Source organism: Ahaetulla prasina, chromosome 18, assembly GCF_028640845.1.
Source record: "Ahaetulla prasina isolate Xishuangbanna chromosome 18, ASM2864084v1, whole genome shotgun sequence".
Taxonomy (NCBI): Eukaryota; Metazoa; Chordata; class Lepidosauria; order Squamata; family Colubridae; genus Ahaetulla; species Ahaetulla prasina.
In genome coordinates, this window is record NC_080556.1 from 8,190,774 (window position 1) to 8,208,530 (window position 17,757).

The 17,757-nt window shown below is 47.8% G+C and overlaps 1 protein-coding gene across 1 annotated transcript in view; it reads left to right on the plus strand.

Annotated features, from left to right (window-relative positions):
* Positions 1-17,757, plus strand: part of DISP3 (dispatched RND transporter family member 3) — a 148,294-nt gene that overhangs the window by 28,336 nt on the left and 102,201 nt on the right. Inside the window, exon 4 of the mRNA XM_058160892.1 lies at positions 1,205-1,281. Within this exon, the coding sequence (XP_058016875.1) occupies positions 1,205-1,281 (77 nt within the window). The remainder of the gene's footprint in view (positions 1-1,204; positions 1,282-17,757) is intronic.

The following is a 17,757-nucleotide window of genomic DNA, read 5'->3' on the forward strand; positions in this document are numbered from 1 at the left end:
AAAATCTAAAAGGCTCAGACGTCTGGCTTTCCTGAGCCGGCAGAGTCCAGATCTTGGTGGAAGGGGTTGGGGGAGACCTCTTTATTAGCATCGAGGAGAGGCTGTGTCTTCATTAGCAAGCTGGAGGCTCATCAGCGTCTAGCCGGGCAAATCTTTTTTTGGAACTAACTTTCTTTTTCTTTTTTTCTTTTTTCACTTTCTTTCTTTCTTTCTTTCTTTCTTTCTTTCTTTCTTTCTTTCTTTCTTTCTTTCTTTCTTTCTTTCTTTCTTTCTTTCTTTCTTTCTTTCTTTCTTTCTTTCTTTCTTTCTTTCTTGTGGCCTTTAGCCCAGAATCCCCCAAGAGTCAAGCTACAAAGGCTAGGAAGGCCTGCCTGGGAACAAGCCCTGGGAATTCTTGCTTCTTTGGAGAAAGAAACTTGGGAATTCTCCAATATACGTGCTGGAGGGGGATATGGATCTTTCCTGCCTGCCTTCCCTTCCCCTTCCTTCCTTCCTTCCTTCCTTCCTTCCTTCCTTCCTTCCTTCCTTCCTTCCTTCCTTCCTTCCTTTCCTCCTCCCTCCCTTCCTCCCCATTCCCTTCCTTCCTTTCCTTCCTTCCTTCCTGCTTCCCTTCCCTTCCCCTTCCTTCCTTCCTTCCTTCCTCCCTCTCTCCCCTCCCTCCCTCCCTTCCCTCTCCCTCTCCCTCCCTTCCTCCCCATTCCCTTCCTTCCTTCCTTCCTTCCTCTGCCTTCTCTTTATAGCCACTTCTCCCCTGCCCCCAATCCTCTGTCGGGTATTTATTACATCTTTCGCCGTGACAGTCAGCAGTGATGGATTGTCAAGCAGACCGAGTTCCTGTAGTAATTGTATTTGCACAGCATTTTTGGCAACCGGGTGAGCTGCTCCATTTGGTGACCTAGGCTGGAGAGATGTAGCCACAAAACTAACCTCCGAAACCCCACAGCCTCTAACCGCCTCAGTGCAGGAAGAGATGGACCAGAAATATGGACTACATAATCCATCCTGGTTAGAATAGCTTTGTCTGGGATACAAACCCAGCTAACCACATTCTAGCTTACCCTGTTCGGTGAATTGAACTTGACACAGTGGGTGAATCCTATCATATCAACCGGTTCCCACTTAGGGTATTTGACTGGGACCAACTCTCATTTTCCTCCACGTGGGCTAAAAATGCTTTTAACAAAGCTTTAATTCTCTGTTGCAGATTCAAACTCAGTGTTGGAGAGAAGCAAAGGAGCAGCAAACGGGCTCGGAACAATTCCAGAGCAATTCCACAGCTTAGTAAGTCTTAACCTTCTTGCTAACTTGGCCAGATCGGTGGGAGGGATATTCCTTTGATCCGGCTGGCTAAACCTGCCGAGCAGTTTTATCTCTTCCCCGCCTTCCTCTTCCACCATCTCAGTGTTTCCTTTTTTTTTTTTAATTGGGAACGACCCTATAAAAACAATCTGTATTTAGGAAGCTTACTAAATAAGGTTTATGTCCCTTTCTGGGTGGCTGTAGGGCGTTTCCTCTCCCTGCCCTCCAAAGCCGGACGCAACGGTCTGAGAATTCAATTGGAAACGGTTGGAAGAAATGTCCATCTGGGTTCAGTTCCAAGTGGGGAGAAAGAAAGACACTGGAAACCTGGAGACTGCTTGAAAATATGGTTTAATGGTGGACAGCAGGACCATGTGGTTTTGAGGTCCTGGGCAAAAAACCACATGGGAGAGAGAGGGAGGGAGGGAGAGAAAGAGAGAGACTGAGACTAAGACTAAGACTGAGACTCCCATGGGGCCATGCAGGGGTAACTTTGTAGGTTTTTTGAGTCCCAGGCTTGGTTGAGCCTTGCTGGGTGATGCTATCTCCCCATGTGTGCCATGTGGTGAGTTCTGTTGCTAGATGGGTAGAGAGGGCTAATCCAATCATTGTTGGATCTTAGGGGAGGGCATTTGCTTATGAATAGATCTAGCTATTTCTTTATCTCTGACATCCGCTGTGAGGGCTATTGAGAGTGTGAGGCAGTGGTGAAATCTGAACTGGTTTACTACTGGTTTGCTAGCTGCACATATGCGCTGTGCGCCAAAACACATGATGCGCACATGCATGCATGGTGCACACCACACACCAAATGTGAGGTGCACACACACGCACAGTGCACGCCGAAAGGAGGCACGGGATAAATAGAACAGCGTCCGTGGGGTGTGTGTGTGTGATCAGCTGTGGTGCGCGATCTTTTTTTTTTACTTTTAAAAGCATTTTTTTACAACCCGTTCGGCCGAATAGGCTGTAAAAAAAATGCTTTTAAAAGTAAAAAAAAGAGGCTCTGACGATCGCGCGGCTCAGCTGTTATCGTCAGAGCCTTTTTTTTTTTATCTTTTAAAAACATTTTTTTACAACCTATTCCTACCATTCGGGCGGGAAAAGTGAGCTAGCCGGAAAGAAGCGGCAAGCGGGCGATTGGGTGGGCATGGGAGGGGGGGGCAGGGATTTTTGCTACTGGTTCTCCAAACCACCCGCTACCATCGCTACCGGATCGGCTGATCCGGTTCGAACCGGGAGCATTTCACCCCTGGCGTGAGGGCTTTTAAGAGTAAGTCTGCTTCCTGCCTCAAAAAACACGTTTCTCTATTTCTCATCCAGGGAGGTATAACATTCTGCCTTTTTAATATTTCTTAGACTGTTTCATTCTTCTAGGAGAGGGGTGGCTGCTAACTTCCTACAAAACTAAGGAAATTTACGGTGGGGTTGGGAGTGGAGGGGCTTTACTTGATGGCCAGGGAGAAGCTAAACGAGACCACCGTTCAATTTATTAGGGGAAACTCTGTCATTGTACAGACGGGCCATAAATACTGCAATTAGTGCCAGCTCCTGGTTGGCAGATGGTCTAACGAAGCCCCGAATTCCTGGAACGATAACAGCACCGTTTTCCTCGCAGTGAATCCATTTCTCCCATGAAAGCAGTTGGCCATCAGGTCAATTGGAGCTCAGGTGAGGGCAGTAGAAGTCTTCCTCGCTCCACTCGTTCCTACAACCCGTTTGGGTTGGGTGGTTGGCGGCTCGGCGGCGTGTAGGTGGGAATCCCGCTCTCTTCCTTGGCCTTCTGTGTGAACTCAAGTCTTACATTTCGCCTTAGGAAGCCATAATTCAGGTTATGTGAGAGGAGCAGTAGCTTTTTTTAAAACCCCGGTTGGGGCTTTGCATGTTGTGTGAACCCAGCCTCCGAGTCATGAACTAGACAATTCTGTCAGCTAGTTTCAGGAGTGATACCAGGTCCTGATGAGGAGGAGGAGGAGAAGGAGGTCCTGATGATGATGAGGAGGAAGAGAAGGTCATGATGATGATGATGATGTCCTGATGAGGAGGAGAAGGTCCTGATGATGATGAGGTCCTGATAGGAGGAGGAGGAGGAGGAGGAAAAGGTACTGATGGGGAGGAGAAGGTCCTGATGAAGAGGAAGAGATGAAGGAGGAGGAGAAGGTGCTGATGAGGAGGAGGAGGAGAAGGTCCTGATGATGATGAGGAGGAGCAGGAGGAGGAGGAGGTGCTGATGAGGAGGAGGAGGAGAAGGTCCTGATGATGAGAAGGAGGAGGAGAAGGTCCTGATGATGAGGAGAAGGAGGAGAAGGTCCTGATAATGATCCTGATGATGATTAGATCTAAATGATCTCTAAAGTCCCTTCCAATTCTGTTGCTCTATGTTCTATTTGCACCCAAGAAAGAAGCTTAAGATAGAGTCAGGCAGGGGTCTCCAACCTTGGCAACTTTGTGGACTTCCAACTCCCAGAATTCCTCAGCCCGCCACATTTTGGCCATAAGTTGAGGACTACCTGTAATTTCCTGCCCTTCTTGGCATTTCTTTCTCCTAGTTAGTTTCTGCTGGAAAGCAGGGATTCTTTCTCACCTGGTTAGATCAGGTGTAGATCGTCCTCCTCGAATTACGGCTACAATGGAGCCCAACATTTCTGTTGCTAAGGGAGAGAGCTGTTAAATGAATTTTGCCCCATTTTATGACTTTCTTGCCACCGTTGTTAAGTGAATCACTGTGGTGGTTAAGTTAGAAACAGGATTGTTAAGTGAACCCGCCTTCCCCCTTGGCTTTGCTTATCCGAAGGTTGCCAAAGGGAATCACGCGACCCTGGGACGCCGCACCCGTCATAACTACGAGTCAATCGCTGAGCGTCTGAATTTTAATCACGGGACCATGGGGAATGTCGCAACGGTCATAGGTAAGAAAAATGGCTACCAGTCCCTTTTTACCAGGGCTGTTGTACCGTTGAACGGTCACTAAATGTACCGTTGTAACTCAAGGACTCATTCTGAAGAGGAGGAGCAGAGAAAGCAGAGGAGCAGAGAAAGAGAAGTGAGGACAGGGGGATTCCCTTCCCACGACATGTGAGAAATCTTTTTCCTGATATTGGAGAGCACATTACACTTGGGCGGGTGAGCTGAGCCTCCTGCAGTCGCCGCTACCGATTCGCCCGAACCGGACAGAACCAGCTGAATCCAACCATTGAATCCGGAGCACATTGTCCCAACGTGTTTTATTAAAGTGCATAAGCTTTCCTGAGCCTCAATAAAACCTGTGGGTCAGAGAAGGGGTTTCCAGGCTCCTGATTTCTTCCCACTTTCTATCTAGCACAGCTTCTATCCAGCCCCGCAGATTGCAAAGTAATTCTTTTCAAATCCACCTCGTAGGAGGGGAGCCGTGTTACAAGGCAGATTTAAAAAGAATTACTTTGCAATCTGCGGGGCAGGACAGAAACCACGCTGAACAGACAACCCTGTCCGCGGAGGTTCTCGGTCATCCAGGTCATGGTTTATCCCAAAGGTGCTTGTTTTCCAAGAGGCAACTGGACTTTCTTGGGTTTACTTTGAAGACATTTCCTTCTTCAGCTCTGACTGGATGGTACATTGGGGAAACAAAACAGCCACTTCATAAACTCATGGCACGACGTAGAAGAACAAACCCACCGGGATTAGATTCAGCAGTCCATCTGCATTTAAAAGACAAAGGCCACTCTTTCGAAGGCAGCAAAGTCCACGTTTCGGAAGACTGGAAGAGTCTTCTTGCTGGAGAAGAGAAGAGAAGGGAAGGGAAGGGAAGGAAAGGAAGGAAGGAAGGAAGAAACGAAGGAACGAAGAAAGAAAGGAAGAAAAGAAGGAAATGGGAAAGAGAAAAGGAAGGAAGGAAGAGAAGAGGAAGGAAGGAAGGAAGGAAATGGGAAAGAGAAGGAAGGAAGGAAGGAAGGAAGGAAGGAAGGAAGGAAGGAAGGAAATGGGAAAGAGAAGAGGAAGGAAGGAAGAAGGAAGGGAAGGAAAGGAAGGAAGGAAGGAAGAAACGAAGGAACGAAGAAAGAAAGGAAGAAAAGAAGGAAATGGGAAAGAGAAAAGGAAGGAAGGAAGGAAGGAAAAGAGAAGAGGAAGGAAGGAAGGAAGGAAATGGGAAAGAGAAAAGGAAGGAAGGAAGGAAGGAAGGAAGGAAGGAAGGAAGGAAGGAAATGGGAAAGAGAAGAGGAAGGAAGGAAGGAAGGAAGGAAGGAAGGAAGGAAGGAAGGAAGGAAGGAAGGAAGGAAGGAAGGAAGGATCAAAGAGGCCATCTATGTCCAAATTGAACAGCGTTCTCTCAACAGAGGGGGACGGATACGACATTATCCTTCCAAGAAGGCTCCACACCCATGTGCAGCACTCGGGTTACCCTGAGGACACAGATAAAACCTCCAGGTGGCCTCACCGACTCTCTAAAAGGATGCAAATGACCAGCTGTCCACAAGGAGTATCAATCCTTCCATTCCCCACCGTCCAGTTAGAGCTGAAGAAACTTCTTGGATGAGAAGGGAAACGTCTTCAAAGAAAAAACAAAAAAAATCCAGTGGTCTCTTTAAAAAAAAGCACCTGTCTGGTTCAGTTCTGCAACCCAACAAGAAAAACACAGACTTCAGAGGATAATTAGAACTGCAGAAAAAATAATTGCTACCAACCTGCCTTCCATTGAGGACCTGTATACTGCACGAATCAAGAAGAGGGCCGTGAAAATATTTACAGATCCCTCACATCCTGGACATAAACTGTTTCAACTCCTACCCTCAAAACGACGCTATAGAGCACTGCACACCAGAACAACTAGACACAAGAACAGTTTTTTCATCACTCTGCTAAACAGAGTTTTAATTCCATCAACACTGTCAAACTATTTACTGAATCTGCACTACTATTAATCTTGTCATAGTTCCCATTACCAATCTCTTTCCATTTATGACTGTATGACTATAACTTGTTGCTGGCAATCCTTATGATTTATATTGATATATTGACCATCAATTATGTTGTAAATGTTGTACCTTGATGAACATATCTTTTCTTTTATGTACACTGAGAGCATATGCACCAAGACAAATTCCTTGTGTGTCCAATCACACTTGGCCAATAAAAATTCTATTCTATTCTATATTCTATTCTTTGGGACAGTCATTCTTACTTTTCTGTGCCTCCCTGATTTTTTGCTCCGCGGGAGAAAGGTTTCCTGTTTCGGTCTGGCTAGCTAGCCGAAGGAGTCCATTCCTTGCCTTGACGGCTTCCTGACAAGGAATCAAGTTGTCCTGTCGCTGGTAGCATTGGAGGCCTCGCATTTTTTCTCTTTTCAATTGGCTGTTCTCTTGCTTTGGCGACACATTGCATTACCGATTATGATGACAAATGAGTTTAATTTACTCGGGAACAGGAGCGCGGCAAGGATCTGGGGCCAAGGAACCCATCAGAAGGGTTGTGTTAGGGCCAAAGGAAATCTGTCATCCAGAGGTTTTGATTTCCTGAGCATTAGCTGAAGATGGTTTTCTTTCTCAGCAACCCATTAGCGGGATCAGACCCATTCCTGTCTCTGGAGGGAAATCCCGCCCGCCTCTCTTACTCATGTTTTCTTGAATCATAATGTCTCGTTGGCACAACAGGACACATTCTGGCCCTTACCAGAGGTAAGTTGTTCCCAAAATGGGTCCTAGCCTGGTGCCAAAGCCAATAAAGACCACCAGACACGAGGCATGGCATTTTCAGCTTCTTTTATTGGAATACTCCTGCAAAAGGGTCTCAGCGGATAAAGGAGCCGAGACCCCGAGCTGTCAGGGTTCTGATTAAATCGTGAGCCTCGAGCCAAGCTTCAAAAGAAATCCAGTCATTTATTAGGAGCTTCGTGTCCGCAGGTTCCAAGTGAAGCCAACTCTGACCCCATGCAATTTATGGCCCAGGCATGACCCTGTTTCTCTCCTCCCTCCAGGGTGTGTCATCAGTCACATTTGCCAACAGAGCAATTTCGCGGGTTGTAGAGATCACTCCCCCTCCGGCCACTATGGGTAGCCTTTATAGAGATATGTCTTCGCCGTTTTCCTATCTCTCTTGCCTATGGCAACTCGCGAGCAGGCCAGGGATGCTTTGTGAGTTGACAGGAATGTCAACAGGCAGTTCTCGAATTACAGCTCGTTTAATGACCGTTCAAAGTTACAATGGCGCTGAAAAAAGTGACTTATGACCGTTCTTCATACTTGCAACCTTCGTCGCATCCTCATGATCACGTGATCCAAATTCAGACACCGGGCGACTGGTTCATGCTTGCGACCGTTGCTGTAACCCAAGGTCACGTGATCCGCCTTTGGCGACCTTCTGACCGGCAAAGTCAACGGGGAAGCCAGATTCACTCAACAACCGGGTTATGAACCTATCAACTGTAGCGATTCACTTTACGACTGAACCTTTAAACCTTGAAGCGCACCCGAAAGACCACAGGTAGCCAGTGCAGACTGCGCAGGAGCGGTGTTACACGGGAGCAACGTGTGGCTCCCTCGATCACCCGCGCAGCTGCATTCTGAACTAACTGAAGCCTCCGAGTGCACTTCAAGGGTAGCCCCATGTAGAGAGCATTGCAATAATCCAAACGAGAAGTGACGAGAGCGTGAGTGACCGTGTATAAGGCATCCCGGTCAAGGAAGGGGCGCAACTGGCGAACCAAGCGCACCTGGTAAAAAGCTCTCCTGGAGACGGCCGCCAAATGATCTTCAAACGACAGCCGTCCATCCAGGAGAACACCCAAGTTGTGCACCCTTTCCATCGGGACCAATGACTCGCCCCCAACAGTCAGCTGCGGTTGCAGCTGACTGTACCGGGGTGCCGGCATCCACAGCCACTCCGTCTTGGAAGGATTGAGCTTGAGTCTGTTTCTCCCCATCCAGACCCGTACGGCTTCCAGGCACCAGGACAGCACTTCGACAGCTTCGTTGGGGTTGAATCTCTCCTTGATCGGTTTCCATCTGTTATTACTTGTCTGGCCTTCAGGTGCTTTGGAGAATAGCTTGACCCCCCTCCTCCTCTCTGTGGCAAGCCCCCAAATATTGGAAGATGCTATCCTGTCTCCCCTGGTCCTTCTCTTCACTAGACTAGCCACGCCCAGTTCCTGCAACCGTTCAGCATATGTTTTAGCCTCCAGTCCCCTAATCCTCCTGGTTGCTCTCCTCTGCACGTTTTCTAGAGTCTCAACATCTTTTTTATAGTGTTGTGACCAAAACTGGATGCAGGATTCTAGGTGTGGTCTTACTAAGGCTTTATAGAGTGATCTTGATTGTATCCCTCTATTAATGCAATTTAGGATTGCATTGGCTTTTTTTTTGCTGCTATTGCACATTGCTGGCTCATATATATTTGGTTGTCTACTAAGACTCCAAGATCCCTCTCACGGTTACTGCTATTAAGCCTGCTTTCACCCAGTCTGTATGTGTACTTTTGGTTTTTCTTGCCGAAGTGTAAGACTTTAGTTTTTCCTACATTGAATTTCATTTTGTTAGATAGGGCCCAGTGTTCAAGTCTGTCAAGATCCATCTGGACCTTGAGCCTATCATTTGGGGTGTTGGCTATTCCTACCAGCTTAGTATCATCTGCAAATTTGATAAGTTCCCCTTCTATTCCCTCATCTAAGTCATTTATGAAGATATTGAAGAGTACTGAGCCTAAGAGAGAACCTTGTGGTACCCCATTGCTTACTTCCCTCCATGTAGACATAGCACCGTTAAGGATTAGTCATTGAGTACGGTTTGTCAGCCAGTTATAAATCTTCAGAAGCCACACCTACAAGTTGGCCTTGGTCAGCCCCGTCCAGGTTGTTCTGACCTAGGCTTCCTGAGACAGTAAAAAGCACACAATTAGTCCCACAAACCCTCTTTTTATTTCAACGGCTGTGAACTCTGTTCATTCACAGCCCGTCATGAGTCACAAATAGTTTGTAAAGAGTCCGACAGAAGTCTGCCACAGTCCTTCGGGATAAGGCTAATAAGCACCCACCTTTATCTCCCTTGACATGCTGCCAAAGACCTAATTGGCAATTAGCTTTGCAAGGCCACACGGAGCACAGAGTCAAAACGGAGCTGCAGAATTTAAACTGACCAGAACGAACAAAGTTGCTTCCTGCAAAGGCTCATGTGCCTTTGCTCCTCCTTTATGTCTTATGGGAGGGACCAATCATCTCCAAGCCTTACTCCTGAGTCGTCCCTTTTGTTTTAACTGTTCTCGCCTTCTGGCAGCTCTGTGGCTCCCCCTGTTCCTCTGCCTTGCTGACGTCAGACTCTGGAGGCTCCGGAGGTAGCACATAACTCCCAGATGGCCCTGGCCCCATCTCTGCCTCCAACGCAGAGCCTTCATCCGAGCCTTCCGCAGACTCCAGGACTGGCCCATGTTTCCCCTCAACCTCATCACTGCCTGACTCTGCTGCCAGCTCCGCAAGCCGCTGGCAGACCACAACACAGGTTTTCACATCTAATTTCTTTGAAATGCTCCTGGTTTTAACTCTTGCGCCATCACAGTGAGAGACGGCTTCATGGTTCTTTTTGGTGGCATTTTTTGGAAGAAAGAGTGGCGTAGAATTGCAAGAATAACGACAGCACCAGAAAACATAGCCCGGGCAGAGACCAAATAACCAAAGGCTCTTTGATGCAGTTTTGCGAAAGGGGAACCCACGTCATTTGGTTGTTCTTCTGTTGTGACCCAGGCCCAAGTAGGTAGTAATAAACTTAGTCCGTGGAAAAACAAACTTTATTCGAACAGCTGGGAATTACTTCATTCCCAGCGTCGTTCAACTCAAAGTAAAACAAATGCCTCCCAAATACAAATTCTTCAGTTATCTCACAAACCTTAGTCCAATTAGGCAAATTGCCAAAGACCCTTCCTGGCAAACGTCCAGAAGCCACAAAAACAAAGACGTAGACGAAGCAGAAGACGCAGCTACAACGTTGTTTTCCGGCAAAGCTGGTCTGTTTTAAGCCTTATGGGAGGAGCCAATCATCTCTTGGCCTTACTCCCGAGTTGTCCTCTCTGCTTGAGCTGTTCTTGCCTTCTGGCAGCTCTTCTCATGCGCGCATTAGGAATAGGCTCCTCTTGTTCCTCTGCCTTACTACTGTCGGCCTCTGGAGGCTCCGGAGTCCGCACCTCACTTCCCAATGGCCCTGGCCTCACCTCAGCCTCATCGCCATCCGACTCCGTTGCCAGCTCCGCAGGCTGCTAACGGACCACAACATCCCCTGAATTCACATCCCAGGGATGACCGCGGCTGCCCATTTGCGTGGGTGTGTTTCAGAGTAGCCGCTTGGCATTCTGTGTGGTCCTCGGATGCTTAATAACAGGAAGAGGCACAAAAGATAAACAAAAAAGATAATATTAAGCCGCCTCTTATTAATTTCCACCCCTCCCTTGAGAGTCGGGCTCTAAGAATAATCACAGCATCATCAGAATTATCATTGAAAATGTTCCCTCTGTGGAAAAAAATGGTTTTTAAAGTCTCGAGAGTATTCAGCGGGGAAAGATTGTATTAAGATAAAGTCGATTATAATACCAGCAGACATTAAAGCTTGTCATGGTATGGTAAATCACACTAGAAACTCCCAAAGTGCCTTTTTAAGCATAGCCAGAGCGGGCAGAATTAACTATTGGCCTGCTCCAGTGAAATGAGATTGGAGGGCCAAACCAGGGCAGGCCTTTTTCATAATTTAGAGAAAGCGATGGGATTAAAAGCTGGACAAAAATCTATAATATAAACCAGCGGGCATCAGGGTTTTTAGTGCCCTCCCTCCCCCAGTGGGTCTAAGACGATGATGATAACCTTTTTGCCAATGAGTGTCAAAAATGGAGGGAGCACGGGGTGGTGGTGGTGTCGTGCATGTGTGTGCCCACACTCGTAATTCAATGTGCCCGGCCTCCCCCACACATGCGTGCGAGACCCACCCTCGCGCTCCCCCTGTTTTTGGCACACGATGGCATGGTGGGACAGGTAGGCCTGTCTTTTGCTCTCACCAGGCTCTAGAGCCTTTCTAGGAGTCTGGGGAGAGTGAAAACAGCCTTCCCCACTCCCCGGAGGCCCTCTGGAGGCTAGAAACGGAAATCAGCTGGCCGGCGCGCACATGCACACTGGAGCTGAGCTAGGGCAACGCTCACGTGCCCACAGATATGGCTCCGTGTTTCACCTGTGGCATGCGTGCCATAGGTTTGCCATCAAGGGTCTAAGACAACCCCAGAGAGCCGTTATTTATCATCCTAGCGGGGAGAGACTCGAGGCCGATTAAAAAGGGCAGGAGGCCAAATTGGGTTGTGCAACATGAGTAGGAAGAACAGATTTGTTTCATGCCCTTGGGGGACGCCGGACTTGAAATGGTTAAAATCAGGCAGCCCAAGGGACAATTTTCAGCAGGTGTTTGTTTCTCCTTTTTCATAGTTCATCATCATCATTAACGACCCCATAATCCCTTGCAGGGTGGAGTCTGGGCAACTGAATGGAACTAGAAGAGCGTTTAATGGCCCGTTGCCCTTCCTGTCACCAGTGCGGAGTTTTGTTCAGCAGATACATATTCTCATTGTGCCCAAAGAGAGAAATATCTGCCTCTACCTAGAATTGAACTCACAACCTCCTGATTGTGAGGCGAGAGTTCCACCTCTAGGCCACCATACTGCTCTGCTCTCTTTTTTTCATAACTGAAGCTCTAAAGTTAAGCCTTTTGGTTTAATAACAAAAGGGATTCCCAGATCCAAAAACTAATTTCAGACATAGTGACTCCAGTGGGGTAACTGCTGAGTGACCTCTGGAGGAAGAAGAATTTCCTCCTCCTCCTTCTCCCTCTTCTTCTCCCTCTCCTCCTCCGCTTCCTCTCCTCCTCCTCCTTCCCCTCCCCTCCTCCTCCTCCTCCTTCTCCTCCTCCTCTTGCTCCTCCTTCTCCCTCTTCTTCTCTGCTTCCTCTTCTCCTCCTTCTCCCTCTTCTTCTTCCTCTCCTCTTCCGCTTCCTCTCCTCCTCCTGCTCCTCCTCCTCCCTCTGACTCTCCTCTTCCTCCTCCTCCTCTCCTTCTTCTTCTCCCTCTCCCTCTCCTCCTCCTCCTCCTCCTTCTCCTTTCCTCCTCCTCTCCTCCTCCTCTCCTCCTCCTCTCCTCCTCCTCCTCCTCCTCCTCTCCTTCTCCCTCTCCTCCTCTGCTTCTCCCTCTCCTCCTCCTCTTTCCTCCTCCTCCTTCTTCTCTCCTTCTCCTCTCCTCCTCTGCTTCTCCCTCTCCTCCTCCTCTTCTCCTCCTCCTCTCCTCCTCCTCTCCTTCTCCCTCTCCTCCTCTGCTTCTCCCTCTCCTCCTCCTCTTCTCCTCCTCCTCTCCTTCTCCCTCTCCTCTGCTTCCTCCTCTCCTCCTCCTCACCCCTCCCCTCCCCTCCTTCACTATCATTGTCATCATTTCCACCAAGTGCTGGAAAAAGTTCCCCACTTGTTTTGTGAAAGCAAATTGGTCACTTTGGGGTTTTTCCTTTTTCTTCTTCCCCTTCTACGCTGCCCCCAACACACCCCTTCCATCTTCCAGATTTTATGATTCTGGCGAGCGAGTGTTGCAAGACGCTGCCGTTCTCCAATCGAACTTGTTTCTGCCAAGATTAGCAGCGGTGTGTGCGTTGGGGAAGGTGGGCCCAGCTGTTGGGCTGGCTATTCTGGGCACCTCTGGCAAGCGATCTTCCAGGGACGGGAGAACAACGTGCAAATCTCAAAGGGCCACAGGGGAGAAATACGGTGGGGTAGCATCTGCGGGCTACAAGGATCCTGACATTTTACGTGGCAGGCAGTGGGTCTGGCAAGGAGGAATTGCAAGTGGCCGCTTGCCCAACCCTAGGGCAGTCTGACAAGTTCTGGGAACTCATAAAAGCTGGGAAGTGGGGAAGAACATCTGAACGGTGTAATAAAAAGAGAACGTAACCAACCATAACTATGGTTGCAAATCCTGATGTGGAAAAGGGATGTCTTTCCAAGCAGCGAGGTTCACAATCCATATCCGAGCAATAGCTGCACAAGCTGAGCTGGATATTATTCTTATTCTTATTCTTATTCTTATTCTTATTCTTATTCTTATTCTTATTGCTTTTATTCATTAAACAAGAAACTCGGTCAATTTGATGTGTCACAAATACGATTGACTGGTGCTAATGGTTGATACGGGTTGCTGCCAGTGTCCTAGTTATCAACCAAGTATCTTCTTCTTCTTCTTCTTCTTCTTCTTCTTCTTCTTCTTCTTCTTCTTCTTCTTCTTCTTCTTCTTCTTCTTCTTCTTCTTCTTCTTCTTCTTCTTCTTCTTCTTCTTCTTCTTCTTCTTCTTCTTCTTCTTCTTCTTCTTCTTCTTCTTCTCAGTCTGCACAGATGGATTGGCCCTCAACTGACTGGGCTTTCCAGCTGTCGCTATGGTTCCTGTCTTTTGGGTTGCCAAGAACATCAATCAATCCTTCGGGAAAGCTTGCCTTAAAATGTGCTGCCTTCCATGGGCAACAGGTCAGTCAGACTAGAGCTGGAAGGGACCTTGGAGGTCTTCTAGTCCAACCCCCTCCTCAAGCAGTAGACCCTGGCCTATACCATTTCAGACAGGTTGTTGTCTCATCTTAAAAACCTCCAGTGTCGGAGCACCCACAACTTCTGAAGGCATTGATTAATTGTCCTTCCTGTTAGAAAGTTTCTCCTTAATTCCAGGTTGGTTCTCTCCTTGTTCAGTTTCCATCCGTTGTTTCTTGTCTTGCCTTCTGGTGCTTTGGAGAATAGGTTGACACCCCCCCACTCTTCTTTGTGGCAGCCCCTCAAATACTGGAACACTGCTATCATCTCACCCCTAGTCCTTCTTTTCTCTAGACCGGCCGTACTCAATTCCTGCAATCGTTCTTCATATGTTTTAGTCTCCAGGCCTTTAATCAGTGGTGCGATTCAGCCAGTTTGCACCACTTCAGCTGAACCAGTTGTTAAATTGCTGGCTGGCTCCTCCCCTCCCCTCCCCACCCGTTCCAAGAGTCCCCACATGCCCCATTTTTGCTCCCAGGAGGCTGCAAGGAGGCCTACTAGGCCCAAAATGGGGTGCAGAGAGGTGGAGCACCCCTATGGTCTGTTTTTGCTCCCAGGGGTGTGTGTGCAGGAGGCTGAATGCTGCCTGTCACACACCCCTGGCCATGCCCACTGTTGAGCAGACTACCTTATGCATGAAAACGACTGAGACTGGTTGTATACAATAACAGTCACTTGCAGACAAACTGGGGTTTGATATTCCTTTACTTTTAGGGAAAAGGCAAAGTCATAGTCCAAAAACAATTCCAGGTCATACACATATAAAGCCAGTCTTCTTACCAAACATAGACTTGTACAACAAACAAGGTCTTCTTTCAGTTCGGCAAAACACAGTTCAATTCACAACGGTCAGTATCTTGAGGAATCAGTAACTAGCCATAATCGAGCAACGATCGTAAAGCTCAAATATACACTTGCAGCATGTCATCAGGTTACAATGCTGTAGCGTCCCTGTAGATTCCCCACAAGCCATAGTTTAGTAGTCCTTTTATACATTGGCTACAGAGCTCAACCAATCAGGAAGCTTGCAATGATGCAGCACAGCCTTAAAGCAATATCATGCCTTTCTACAAACATACATAGTTAGTTTATATATTGCCTGGCCAACTAGTTAGACAAATAACAATTTCCTGACACCCACCATGGCCACGTTCACCCAGCCGGTCATTAGAGCAGAGAACCAGTTGTTAAATTATTTGAATCCCACCACTGCCTTTAATATATCTTAGTGGCTCTTCTCTGCATTTGTGTTGGGTGGTGTTGCATGGTTGCTTACCTCAGGCAGGTTTAGGAGAGAATCTTCGAATGGGCTGGAGGCAAGGGGAGCTGCAGAGGTTGGAAAAAGTTGATTTGGAGAATCCCGGAAGAAGAAAGAGAATGAAAAGTCTGTCTCTGCGTTGTGCCATTGATCTTCTTAACTCCCCATTACTTCCTCTCGACTGGCAGCTCCTCCCAACATTTCCTACTGATTGCAGCCAACCCCGCCTGGACGTCTCACAAGCTGAATTTGAAACTGGCCGCCGGAAGGAGCGGAAGGCCCGTCCAGTCCATAATCTTTTTTCGGATTATCCCAGGCTTTAAATTCCCAATGGTTTAGCCATGGTGTCATTCCGAAAAGCCTCCCACTCCCAGTTCTCTTTCCTGAATTAAGAGGTCTGAAATGTAGAGAGCCCAAAGAGCCTCAATTTCTGTAATTTGGGGATTGGAAAGAGAGAAAAAGTGGCGCCAAGCAGAAAAGTGGGGGAAGCTGCAATTCCAGAATAATCCCTGCGATAGAAGGCTGGGCTCCCACTTTTATCCCAGGGAACAGCATCCTACCCTGTTTCCCCGAAAATAAAACCCAACTGGAAATTAAGTCCTAGCGTGATTTTTCAGGATGCTCATAATATAATCCCTACCCCCAAAATAAGCCCTATCTAAGATTGTCAGCCAGATGGATGCATTTAGTACCATATTTTCCCCAAAATAAGACCTAACCAGGAAATAAGCCCTAGCGTGATTTTTCAAGATGCTCATGATATAAGCCCTACCCCCAAAATAAGCCCCATCTAACATTGTCAGCCAGATGGATGCATTTAGTACCGTATTTCCCCCAAAATAAGACCTAACCAGAAAATAAGTCCTAGCGTGATTCTTCAGGATGCTCGTAATATAAACCCTACCCCCAAAATAAGCCCCGGTTAAGATTGTCATCCAGATGGATGCATTTAGTACTGTATTTCCCCCAAAAAATAAGTCCTAACCAGAAAATAAGCCCTAATGCGTCTTTTGGAGCAAAAAAATAATATAAGACCTGGTCTTATTTTCGGGGAAACACGGTAGGAAGCACAATAGATTTTCATCGAGGCTCTTCGGAGGCGTTCTAAGGAGGCAAAAAAAAAAAAGAATTTTGCATGAAGGGGCATTTGCTTCCTCCCGTGGAGGACGACTGCCAGTGTGCCAACTAACTCGTCTCCTTCCTACCCCTTTAGGTTGGCGTTGCGGAGTCCCATCGCGAGGGCAGCCTCTCCGGGGCTCATTTCGTTCTTGGCGATCGGTGTTCTTTTCCTGTCTGGAATTTTCCTAGGTTTCCCGGGGAATGAACGAGCTATATATGCAAAGAACGTCCATGAATATTCAATGCACAAACCCCACTTTGCAGTCATGGATTATTTATATACGGGAGAACCAAAGGGTCATAAATAATAGAGCAGGAGTGATCACAGCGGAGGCGGATTTTTTTTTTTAATGCTCCCCTTTCTCGGGGAGATGCGTTAATCTAAGGTCTGCAAGAGAGCCCGGTCTGTCACAGCCTTGTAAAATCAGGGCTGGTGGGATGAAGGCGAGCATGATTAGGCTGGCTAACTGAGCTTTACCTTTTGCCCAAAGGGAGCCAACCTTCATTTTTGCAGGTCTGGGGCCAGTAACCACCCAAAGGGAGGGTTTAAAGAGGTTGTTTCCCCACCCCCAACCCCCCTAAGCTGTCAATATTTCAGTGCATCCAAGGACAGTCGGGGATTTTGTTTTATTAATGAGGGAGAAAGGTTAACGAAAAACCTTTCTGCTGCGTTTGGAAAACATTCCGGTATAAACAAGGATGGAAATAATTCAGGTGTATTTGTTTCTTCTTCTTCTTTCTTCTCCTTCTCCTCCTCCTTCTTCTTCCTCCTCCTCCCCCTCTTGCTCTTCTCCTTCTCCTCCTCCTTCTCCTCCTCCTCCTCCTCCTTCTCCCTCCTTCCTCTACCACCACCTCCTCCCCTTTCTCCTCCTCTTCTTCTTCTCCTCCTCCTCCTCTTCCTCTTCTTCCTCTCTCTCTTCCTCCTTCCTCTACCACCACCTCCTCCTCCATCTCCCTCCTCCTCTTCTCCTTCTCCTTCTCCCTCTCCTCCTTTCCTTCTTCTTCCTCTTCTCCTTCTCCTTCTTCTCCCTCTCCCTCCTTCCTCTACCACCTCCTCCTCCATCTCCTTTCTTCCTCCTCCTCCTTCTCTTCTCCTCCTCCTCTTCCTCTTCTTCCTCCCTCTTCCTCCTTCCTCTACCACCTCCTCCTTCTCCTCCTCTTCTTTTCCTCCTCCTCCTCCTCTTCTTCTTCCTCTCCCTCTTCCTCCTCCTCCTTCATCTCCCTCCTCCTCCTCCTCCTCTTCTTCCTCCCTCTTCCTCCTTCCTCTACCACCACCACCTCCTCCTCCTCCTCCTCCTCCTCCTCCTTCTTGTTTTAATATATCAGCTGGAATAAAGCAGAAAGAAACAGCCTACCCTGGAAGCCCATTTTTAAAAACCCATCCGGGAAAATAAAACGGCAGCGCTTCTGCCATTAAAAATGCTACTTTTTACACGGATGACGCTTTGGGAATCGGGACGCAGAACCTGCTGGCAAGCTCTTTGCAACTTGTCTCAACTCCCTTGGCTGCTTCTGGGCATCTCTGAAGCCAGGGAG